General features: G+C 57.9%; 1 protein-coding gene across 1 annotated transcript; it reads right to left on the minus strand.

Moving 5' to 3' along the window:
• Positions 1-1073: 1073 nt before the first annotated feature.
• gpr156 (G protein-coupled receptor 156) lies at positions 1074-10946 on the minus strand (the record flags this gene model as incomplete). The annotated part of the gene is made up of 12 exons (XM_079733867.1): positions 1074-1979; positions 2175-2269; positions 2321-3003; positions 4613-4771; positions 6249-6485; positions 6761-6856; positions 7319-7444; positions 8825-8935; positions 9100-9229; positions 9891-10009; positions 10257-10430; positions 10539-10946. The coding sequence occupies 12 exons, from the start codon at positions 10944-10946 to the stop codon at positions 1702-1704; spliced, it is 2616 nt and encodes an 871-aa protein (XP_079589993.1). The 3' UTR covers positions 1074-1701.
• Between the last annotated feature and the right edge of the window lie 1204 nt (positions 10947-12150).

Here is a 12150-nt window from a genome sequence, read left to right on the forward strand (position 1 = left end):
CAGGGGGGGAGCGGGGGAGGTCCATCCAGCCAATCAGAGGGACTCCCTCACACATGGGCGTGGAGTATGACGTTTTACACCAATGACGACACGACTCTTAAGGAACACATGGCGTTATTTGCTTAGCCCCGCCCCCAGGACTTCAAAGGTCTGACGCCGCGAGAGCGACAGAGGCGAGGGGCGTGGCAGGGGTGAAATGGATGACTGTATCAGCCAATAGGGGAGCAGATCAGGCGACGGACGGCGCTGTCACACAGAACCGGAGCATGGAGGCTGTTGCTATGTCGGTTCCTCTAACCTTACCTCCAGATGCTGTCTGCCGATGCCGTCTCATCCCTACACGCCGCTGTGTTTAATAACTGCACCAGTGTACACGTCGGAGCCTGCGGGTAGCACACAGGGGGAGGGGGGGGGCATTGTCTGACTTTTCATTTTCATTTTTAAGGGCTGAAATATATCTCAAAAGGCCAGTTTCCGTCGGAATAATGTCACATTTATTTCTAATCTTGATTTTAAATAGTTGCTCACACAGATGCCCTGAAAAGGCAAAAAGCAGAGCAGAAGCTTTGGTTTTTAATATTCATACATTCATAGATTCATCCCACTAGCCTCATGAGGAAGGGGCTGGGCCCTCCTGTCCAACTTGTACATTCGTTCTGTGATTGGTCGATGGCCTTTGTACGTCATACTGGGAAAATGATGTAACATTATACTGTAATATTTATTCAGAAATATACAACAAAAAGGTCATTTCACCCTCTCTCTCTCCCTGCACCCATCAAACAAATCCATCTTGTTTTCATGTTTTTATTATAAGTTTAGTCATTTCGATTCGTATGAAAAAAAACAGACACTTTAAACGTCTATAAATAAATAAATAAATAAGTCTGCAGCCCCTCTGGTGGCGGTCGTCGTGGGAGACCGGTCCGTTCTCTGGGACTAGCTTCCCTGTACTCCGTCTCATCTCTCCCGGTTGATTTGGGACGCAAGTGGAGGTCAGAGGTCATCAGAGGACATTCATTCACAATAAAAAAACACGTTCAGAGGCACCTTGTTCAGTCGGAGACCGACAGAACCGGCTCAGAGCATCGTTAACTGGTTTAATTAATCCCTCAGGTGGTATCGCTGGTGTGAGGCCTCCCAATACTCACTCACTCTGTCCCTCCACCCAACGCAGGGAGGGCTTATGAACGCATGAAGCTACTACGATTAGAAAACGGTTTGTGGACCACTGAACGCTATCTTAATACCTGTCAATGTGCAGAATGTATGGGTTATTCTCCCATCCACTGGGATGACTGTGAGCGGTACAAAACGTTGTTCCTCTGAGCATTCCCATCGGGACCAGCAGCTCCACAGGGCGGACCCATCCCGGGTCCCGATCCGTAGCCCCCAGGTCCCGGCGGGGGGTCAGACCGGACCCCCGTTCTGGACCAGAGAGGGTCTGGAGGCACACACCTCGCCACCAGCGTGGGGAACGCTGAGGCATCGGTGCTGCTTCAGGTCCGGTCGGGTTAAAGTTAGAACCGTTCCCGAGGGAAGGCTGGGGAATCACCTGGAGGCCCTGGAGGCGGGGGACAGGCTGGGGTGTGTGTGTGTGTGTGTGATCATATTGGTTGGTGTGCGTGCGTGTGCCTCTGTGTGTGTGTATGCGTGAGTGTGTGTGTGATCATGTTTGTGCCTGCTTGTGCGCGGCTGGCTTCACACAAAGGTGGGTGTGAGGTCCTCCTTGAAGATGACGGGGTGGGGGCCGCGGTAGAGGCCGCTGTAGCCCCCGTACTCCCCGTGGTCCTCGTCTTCGTCGGAGGAGGAGGAGGAGGAGGAGGAGCTCAGCAGGGAGCCGCGCTGCAGGCAGGCGTCGCAGTACGGCCGGTGGTACAGGCCGTAGTCCGCAGAGCTGCTGGAGTCCGTGTCCCAGGAGCCGTAGCGGTCCCTGCAGGCCCCCCTCCTACCCCCCTCCCTGCCCGCCCGGTCCTCGTCTGGAGGGGCCCCGGCGCCGCGGGGGGGAGGGGCCCCCGGGGGCCCGCGGGGCCAGTGACACCCCCGCCCCCTTCTGCTCACCCAGCCTCTCTCTCCCGCTTTCCTCTGCCTCTCCTCCTCCTCCTCCTCCTCCTCCTCCTCCCCCTCCTCCCCCTCCTCCTCCTCCTCCTCCTCCTCCTCCTCCTCTCTGCTGCCCAGGCTGGAGGGGCGGGGCCCTGGCAGGGCGTGGCGTGGGGGCGACGTGGGGCCCGGTTTCCTCCGGTCTCGGGGTCTGGCGGGGGCGCCCCTCCTTCTCCCCGGGCCGGGGCCCGGGGGGAAGGAGGGAGGGGGCCCCGCCCGCCTCATGGCGTGGGGGGAGGCGGGGCCGAACAGCCCAGGGGGGGGCGGGGTCCAGGGCGCCGGCAGGGGGAGGGGCGTGAGGAGGGAGGCGTCGGTGAAGACGTGCGGCGGGGGGCCCCCAGGGGGGCCCCCGGAGAGGGAGGCCGCCATGCTCAGCTCCTGCAGGACCTCCTGCAGCTGCAGGCTGCTCACGAAGCCCCCCAGGCCGGGGGGGGGCCACGCCCGGTCCGAGGGGGGCCCCCCAGCGGGCCCCGGGGGCTCGGAGGCGTGGTGGCCCCGCCCCCCTACCCTGGGGTCTCTGGCCCCGGGCTCCACGGAGCTGGCCTGAGGGCCCGCCCCCTGCGGCCCCCCCGCCCGCTCCACGGGGAGAGGGGGGGGCACGAAGCCGGCCGGGGGCCCGGGGGGGATGGGGCCCCCGGCGGGGGTGGGGACGGGGGCCCGGCCCGGAGGAGAGGAGGGCGGCGGGCCCCTACCAGGGGGAGGGGTCCCGGGGCCGTCGGAGGGCCCCGCCCCCGTGCTCTGGCTGGAGGCGGAGTCCAGGGCGTGGCCGGGGGGGCAGGGCCGGCTGGAGGCGGAGTCCAGGGCGTGGCCGGGGGGGCAGGGCCGGCTGGAGGTCACCAGACGCAGCAGCTTGTCTTTGGCGTTGGTCACCTGCTCCTGAAGGCCGTCGATCACAGCGTTCTTCTGGACGGGACAGGGGCAGGGTCAAGGTCAGAGTCAGGGTCATGGTCAGGGTTAGGGTCCTGGTCAGGGTTAGGGTCAGGGTTAGGTTCCTGGTCAGGGTTAGGGTCCTGGTCAGGGTTAGGGTCCTGGTCAGGGTTAGGGTCCTGGTCAGGGTTAGGGTCATGGTCAGGGTTAGGGTCCTGGTCAGGGTCATGGTCAGGGTTAGGTTCAGGGTCAGGGTTAGGGTCAGGGTCAGGGTTAGGGTCAGGGTTAGGGTCCTGGTCAGGGTTAGGGTCCTGGTCAGGGTTAGGGTCCTGGTCAGGGTTAGGGTCATGGTCAGGGTTAGGGTCCTGGTCAGGGTTAGGGTCAGGGTTAGGGTCATGGTCAGGGTTAACCCGACACCAGTCACTGGGCGAACCCATCAACACTGCACAGCCAGAACTAAAAAACATGGTGAAGAACTGAACTGCTGGAGGTTCCTTCTCTCTAAACATGTGTAGGCTAACCATTACTAGCACTGGGTATGTATATTCATGATGGTAAAGTCACACCACATTTGCCTAGATTTCTTAGATTTGTTACTATTATTTTCATCTATTATCTCACCTCAGCATGAAAACAAAGGTCATTATGTTTCTTATTAAATCAGGCTGTCTTTCTTAGGTTTTCTGTTTTTCAATATTGTTCTTGTATTTTTCTAAGGTCGCAATGAGGTGACAGTAGGTGACAGTAGTCTACAGTAGGTGACAGTAGTCTACAGTAGGTGTGGAGGTGACAGTAGTCTACAGTAGGTGACAGTAGTCTACAGTAGGTGACAGTAGGTGACAGTAGTCTACAGTAGGTGACAGTAGTCTACAGTAGGTGACAGTAGTCTACAGTAGGTGTGGAGGTGACAGTAGTCTACAGTAGGTGACAGTAGTCTACAGTAGGTGACAGTAGGTGACAGTAGTCTACAGTAGGTGACAGTAGTCTACAGTAGGTGACAGTAGTCTACAGTAGGTGTGGAGGTGACATTAGGTGACAGTAGTCTACAGTAGGTGACAGTAGTCTACAGTAGGTGTGGAGGTGACAGTAGTCTACAGTAGGTGACAGTAGTCTACAGTAGGTGACAGTAGTCTACAGTAGGTGTGGAGGTGACAGTAGTCTACAGTAGGTGACAGTAGTCTACAGTAGGTGTGGAGGTGACAGTAGTCTACAGTAGGTGACAGTAGTCTACAGTAGGTGACAGTAGTCTACAGTAGGTGTGGAGGTGACAGTAGTCTACAGTAGGTGACAGTAGTCTACAGTAGGTGACAGTAGTCTACAGTAGGTGTGGAGGTGACAGTAGTCTACAGTAGGTGACAGTAGTCTACAGTAGGTGACAGTAGTCTACAGTAGGTGTGGAGGTGACAGTAGTCTACAGTAGGTGACAGTAGTCTACAGTAGGTGACAGTAGTCTACAGTAGGTGTGGAGGTGACAGTAGTCTACAGTAGGTGACAGTAGTCTACAGTAGGTGACAGTAGTCTACAGTAGGTGTGGAGGTGACAGTAGTCTACAGTAGGTGACAGTAGTCTACAGTAGGTGACAGTAGTCTACAGAAGGTGTGGAGGTGACAGTAGTCTACAGTAGGTGTGGCGGTGCGTGGGGAACCTCGTTCAGCAGCCTCTTCATGGAGCTGTTCTCCCCCAGCAGGTAGTGGACCTCGTCCTGGCTGTAGCAGGACCCCTGGCTCCTACTGGGGCTGCTGAAGAACTTGGCCATCTGAGCAGGGGAGCTGCTCTCCTCCTCGAACCGCCGGGACTGTGTGATCTATGTGGGTGGGTGGGGGGGGGCGGAGAGGTTAGGGACGTCTGGTCAGTCTCCGCCATCTGGTTCCCCTCTCTGGGATATGTGAATAGAACGGTGAGTGTGTGTGCGTGATGGGTATTCTCATAGTACGTGTGTAATTGTATTTAACTCCAATCAAAGTAGTTAGAGTCATTGATTCCACGCTCTCCTTTACCAGCGGGATGGTTCATTTCTACAGATTATAAAGCGCTAAGCAGTACGAAGATAACAGCAGCGCCTGAACCCTCTGAGACTCAGCCTCTAACCCTCAGCCTCTAAACCCTCTGAGACTCAGCCTCTAACCCTCAGCCTCTAAACCCTCTGAGACTCAGCCTCTGAACCCTCAGCCTCTAAACCCTCTGAGACTCAGCCTCTGAACCCTCTGAGACTCAGCCTCTGAACCCTCTGAGACTCAGCCTCTTAACCCTCTGAGACTCAGCCTCTAAACCTCAGCCTCTAAACCCTCTGAGACTCAGCCTCTAACCCTCTGAGACTCACCCTCTAACCCTCAGCCTCTAAACCCTCTGAGACTCAGCCTCTGAACCCTCAGCCTCTAAACCCTCTGAGACTCAGCCTCTAACCCTCTGAGACTCAGCCTCTAACCCTCTGAGACTCACCCTCTAACCCTCAGCCTCTAAACCCTCTGAGACTCAGCCTCTGAACCCTCAGCCTCAGGCCCCTCCCCCCCGCCAGCTGTGGGGAGCCGTTCCAGCAGTTGTGCAATCAGAGCCTGTTGCTCATGCTGCACGCGCTTCCTTCCTCAGCGCTGCGGTGCATTCCTTTATCGGAGCGTACGCTGGTAGCGAGCCACATGGCACGTCCTCCAGAGAGTGAGTCACAACCACTCAGCCAGCGTCCAGGGCTGATTCACTCAGCGGAGGGTATCAGAGCTCCTCCGCTGGGCTGACTGTGGGCCCTGGGGGCCGCGTCTCTCTCACCAGACGTGTCAAAAGGGGCGCAGGGGGGCATTTCTATCTGTCATAAGTCTCCCGTCGTCAGTTTCTGTCTGATGAACTGATTGGACGTGTCTGGTGTGAGGCGGACAGAGTCAGTCACACGCTCCCTGTCTGTTACACGGATACACTGGAAGTTTCACTGTGCAGACGGGAAATACAACCCAGCGAGCCACTGTCTTCTGAAGGCACACGAGATGACGCTGACATGATGTGTGCTGAGAGACAGAGAGAGAGAGAGATACAGACAGAGAGACAGAGACAGAGAGAGAGAGAGAGGGAGAGAGAGAGATAGAGACAGAGACAGAGAGACAGAGAGAAAGAGAGAGAGAGACAGACAGAGAGCGAGAGAGAGAGAGAGAGAGAGAGATAGAGACAGAGACAGAGACAGAGAGAGAGACAGAGAGAGAGAGAGAGAGAGAGAGACAGACAGAGATAGAGACAGGTGATTCCTCTACTCTGATCTGACAGCTGGAGGGGGGCAGAGGGCAGGGAGGGGGTCTTGCCTGGGGGATGAAGAGCAGGCAGTTGGTGGCCGTGGTGCAGGTGAAGATGGCCGCGGCCACGGCGCCGTACACCAGGTTGGGCCAGGCCGGCAGGAGGACGGAGACGGGGAGCACCGCCGCCGCCGACAGCGTTGCCAGGGCGACGGCCGTGATGATGGTGGGCGACTGGTTGACGGGGGGGTGGCTCACGTTGCTGGTGAGGCCGGCCAGGTAGGTCCCGTAGAGGAGGAGGCCCCCCTGGAGGGCAAGGAGGACAGAGCCGAGGTTAGACCGCCCGCACGCTGGTCGGAGACTGACTGAGACATACTTTAAATTTAAAATATTAGAAGCAAAATGTTGCTTTTTGCTAGGGTTGGCAAAACTTTAATTTTAGATTGCGTCTTTTTTTATGATTGTGGAGATCTATAAATGACGAGTAGGAATCAGAGGAACAGGATATGGTTCCAGAGGAGTGGGTGCAGACTCCTGATACGCCTGTTAGCTGTAGAGCTAACAGGGAAGGTGGGACCCACCTTCATCACTACGATGAGGACGAGCCAGAGCTCAGAGTACAGGGATGAGCAGGAGGCCTGGGGGGTCAGGGAGAACGCCACGTCGTCCTCCAGCACCTGGCGGGAGCGGACAAAGGTTAAGGGAGCAGGGAATCAGCAGCTATCAACCGTTACTACAGCATGTTGTTTTAAGGATTAAACACGTACACTCATTACAAGATGGAAACACTGCTATTAATAAAAAAAAACTCTGAGCACCTCATCATTTACATTCAATTGAGGGCGTTTAGCAGACGCTTTTATCCAAAGTGACGTCAGAAGAAGGTGAAACAACAATATATCACTGTGGGTGCAGTAAGGTTGTTCATAGAACCAAGTGCCGAGCACTAACTATCACTAGGTTAACCCATTCCCCGTATACAACAGAGGTAGCTAGGGTAAGACGCTACACCATGCTAAGTACTATCTTTTAAGTACAAGGACGTACAACATACAGTAAGTGTACATTAGGTGGCAGGACGTACTACACACACCCAGTGTGTACATTAGGGGGCTAACCCCAGGGGCCCCCCAGGTCACCTGGAGGACGGCGCTGAGGGATCGGGAGCAGCGGGGGGGGTCGGCCAGGCCCCAGGAGGTCAGCAGCAGCACGTCGGCCAGCGTTAGCATCCCCACCAGGCCCATCAGCTGGAGGTCCCTGATGACCTGCAGGGGCAGGCACGCACACACACACACACAGGCAGGCACGCACACACACACACACACAGGCAGGCACGCACACACACACACACAGGCAGGCACGCACACACACACAGGCACGCACGCACACACACACACACAGGCAGGCAGGCACGCACACACACAGGCAGGCATGCACACACACACACACACACAGGCAGGCACGCACGCACACACACACAGGCAGGCACGCACACACACACACAGGCAGGCACGCACACACACAGGCAGGCAGGAACGCACACACACACACAGGCAGGCACGCACACACACACACACAGGCAGGCACGCACACACACACACAGGCAGGCACGCACACACACAGGCAGGCAGGCACGCACACACACACACAGGCAGGCACGCACACACACACACAGGCAGGCACGCACACACACACAGGCAGGCACGCACACACACACACACACACAGGCAGGCAGGCACACACACACACACAGGCAGGCACGCACGCACACACACACACACACAGGCAGGCAGGCACACACACACACACAGGCAGGCACGCACACACACACACACACACACACAGGCAGGCAGGCACACACACACACAGGCAGGCACGCACACACACACACACAGGCAGGCACACACACAGGCAGGCACACACACACACACACACACACACACACACACACACAGGCAGGCACGCACGCACACACAGGCAGGCACGCACACACACACACACAGGCAGGCACGCACACACACACACACACAGGCACGCACACACACACAGGCAGGCACGCACACACACACACAGGCAGGCACGCACACACACACACAGGCAGACACACACAAACACACACAGGCAGGCACGCACACACACACAGGCAGGCACGCACACACACACACACAGGCAGGCAGGCACGCACACACACAGGCAGGCACGCACACACACACACACACACACACACACACACAGGCACGCACACACACACACACACACACACACACACCCCTTAATGAGACACTATTCATAGAGCTTCAGCTGCGCTCTGAACGGCCCCTGGACGACACTTTAGAACCTTCAAATAACCAGTTTAATGAACGCACATGGAAAAGGCACATGGTGTGTGTGTATCGGGGTGTGTTGCTGTGTGTGTGTGTGTGTGTGTCTGTATGCGTGTGTGTGTTTGTGTGTGTTCGATCTACGACCTCCTAGACAGAAGTGGCTTTGCAAAAAACGTGGCGGAAAGGCATTTCAATGTGATGCAAGCGCTGCATCCTTTAAAATGCAGAAGAAGAGTCAGTGAATTCTACACGAGCATGTGAAGGAGCGGCGGACATGAGGATCTGCTGAGTGTGAGAACGAGGCCTGGGGGAGACACGCACCACTCTCTGGTCGGGGAGGCGTTGGGTGAACACTCGGTACAGCCGCCAGGTCTTCCCGAGGAGGGGGCAGAACACCAGGGTGCTGCCCACACAGAGGGCCCAGGTCCGAGCCTGAACACACACCAAGAGGAACACACACCAAGAGAGACGCTCAGCAGAGCGACAAACGACTGGAACGATCATTGTGTGGCTGCAGTACCACCCGATGGCCACACGGTGGCGCCAATGTTCCCTGCATCAACGTGTTCTCGTTCGTCGTGAGGGTCCGGGCCCACCTGAATAACGGAGGTGGAGGTTCCGCGGGGCCAAAGGCCATCCAGCGAGAAGAGGAAGCCGCTGGAGTAGGTGAGGATACTCCCAATCAGCGTGAGGATGTTCAGGTTGGGACTGGACATCTTCACTATCCTGCCAGGCAGAACACACACACACACACACACACGGGCGCGCGCACACACGTTAACACATACACACACACAGGAATTCTTCAATTGTTATTGCACCCCATGTGAGAGCATGTGAGTGTATATGGGTGTGTGTGCATGTTTGTGTGTGTGTCTGTGTGTGCGTGCGTTCGTGCGTGTGTGTACTGTGGCAACCCGTCTCTGGCACAGCGCCCCAGGGGGCAGGTTGTGGAGGCGCTGTACCACAGATTTCCAACAGATGGCGCCAGTTAGAGCACTGGGGCCAATCATTGAAATGCGGAGCACCTGAGGATCAGGGGGGAAGCATGCTTCACACTCATTCAGGGCTCTCCTGGTTCGCATTCGGGAGAGACCGGTCTCTGCGGGTGATGTGATTCCACCGGAAGAACAAGACTGTGGATTCCTCTGAAGCTGGGTTTTGTTTGGTTTGATAGTAATATAATTTATGTTTGAATAAAAGTGCCATTTTGGCTTTAAGTAAGCTGCGGTTCGTGTGCTGATTGGAAGGAGGCGGCTCACTCACCAAGCAAGGTTGCCACCGTGCGTTCATGCGTGTGTGTGTGTGTGTGTGTGTGTGTGTGTGTGTGTGTGTGTGTGTGTGTGTGTGTGTGTGTGTGTGTGTGCGTGCGCGTGTGTGACTGTACCTGTTGTTCCTGAAGCGCAGGGTGAAGAGCAGGAAGCCCAACGCCAGCAGGACCCCCGCGGAGAGCAGAGTCCAGACCACCGCACACAGCGCCGGGGAGGGGGGGGGGCGGGCGGGGGCCTGCACACACACACACACACACACACACACACACACACACACACACACACACACACACACACACAAATCAAGTTACCACATTACATTTCAAATACATTGTCCAGACAAAAGGCAGACAAACATCCCACGTAATGAATAAGAAGCTCACACTTCAAGATTTATAGGTTTAATTAAAATACCGGTAAACAAAACTCACATCACTACAAATGATCACAATACCAGCCCATAACGGAGGCTGACCTCTGACCCCGTCACACAGGGAGGGGCGTGGCCCCCAGGGGAGGGGCGTGGCCACTGGGGGCGTGGCCACCGGGGGGAGGGGCATGGCCACCAGGGGAGGGGCGTGGCCACCAGGGGGGAGGGGCGTGGCCACCAGGGGGGTTGAAGTCGGGGCGCGACGGTCCACGTCGTAGAACGACACCTGGCCCGCCTCCAGGTCCAGGTCACGCCCACAGCGGGGGGGGGGGGGGGGGGGGGGGGGGGCTGCCCAGCGCCCCCCGCCCCGCCCCCCCCCTCCCTGTCCACCGACCCCCGGCACACCCCCAGGTCCCACGCCGCCTTCCCCGCCCCCCGGACCTCGTAGTAGCCCCGCCCCCGGCGTCGGGGGGCCCGGCCCTGGACGCCGGTCCCGGGGTAGAACCGGTCGGGGGGGTGCAGGGCCTGGTCCCCGTGCCGCCCCCCCCAGGGCGAGCAGCAGCTCGGCGGCGCCGTGTCGGGGTCGAGGGTCACGTCGGCCGCCCAGCGCCAGACCGTCCGCACCCCCTCCTCCGTCAGCCCTCCGGACCGCCCCCCGCAGCGTCCACACGTACTCAGCGCCCCCCCCGGCCCGGACGGCCTCCTCCAGACGGGCCTGGATCAGGAGCCGGAGCCGCGCCTCGTCCTCCCCCCGACGGGACCTCCTCCTCCAGCGCCCCCAGGCGGTGGTCCCGGTGGTCATGGGGGGCAGACGGGGGGGGCTCCTGAAGGCTTTGACCGGGAGCCCGGGGCGCCGGGGGAACCGCTGCTTGCACACGGGGCCCTGGGCCGGGGGGGGCAGCCTCTGCAGAGGTTGTGGCCATAGGGCGGCGGGACGGGCTGGCCGAAGACGCCCGCCGACGCTAGACTGACAGCGGCAGCCATGAGGCAGCGGAGGGGAGGGGAGACGGGTTAGGCGGCCGGTCGGCCATGAGCAGGGACTCGTAGTAATCGTGGTATTAATAGCAGCACACACGGTGTTGTGTTTCACATAATGAGGACAAAGATCCCAGAAAGGATCCAGGCACAATCAGCTGTCACATTTAATCGCTGCTCCGCGAAGCCTCGGCTTGGACCGCCTCAGGGAAACACATCGATGCGTCTGAACTGCAATCTACCTCGTGCTCTCATAGCGCTATGAACACCTGCACCCGGCTCTGCAGCGAGCGGATCCTCACATCAACAAGAAGGAAGGAGAGTGTGTTCCTCACCTCGTGGACCCGGCGGCGGGGAGGGATGTAAACACAGGAAGGCTGGGCAGCGAGGGGAACCCAAGCACGCTGCCGCCCTCGCTGGGCACCGGCGTCCCGACGCCTAACGCTTCTGTTTTGAAAGTGACCTCGGAGCCGCGCCCCTTAAGGAGACCCGAGGCCGGGCTATGGATTGCTCATCACGCTGTCCCCCCCCCCCCCCTCCCCCCCATCGACCCGTCACACTCCTCATGTCCGTCGGTCAGGGAGGAACGGGGAGGCGGCTAAGGATTCAGGGCGGGAATCGTTCGGGAACTCACGAGACGATTGGATTTCGATTCTTGGGGTCAGGATTCAAATGGATGCTAAGGAACCAGCATTTTACGACAGTAGAAGAAGACACCCTGATGAGGCTAATAAAGGAAAGAAAACTAATGGTGGGCAGTAGAATGATAACACATGCTGATAACATCCGATCATAGACTCTGGTGCAAACAGCGCAGAGAATCCAGCAAATGAACAGCCATGAAGTGTGGATCAGAAGTGAATGATACCAGACACCGCCAGCTATCACGCGCACCGTTGCTTTAAGCAAATCTAGTTTAGGATTGCGTTTTGGAGGAGTGCCAGAGAGGCCTTCTCCTCTCGGAGTCTCCGGCCTTCTGGAGGTGAGCAGTACCACGTCGGGGTGTGTGTGAGTGTGTGTTTCTGTACATT

The sequence above is a fragment of the Pollachius pollachius genome (genome assembly GCF_949987615.1).
Source record: "Pollachius pollachius genome assembly, chromosome: 3".
NCBI classification, from domain to species: domain Eukaryota; kingdom Metazoa; phylum Chordata; class Actinopteri; order Gadiformes; family Gadidae; genus Pollachius; species Pollachius pollachius.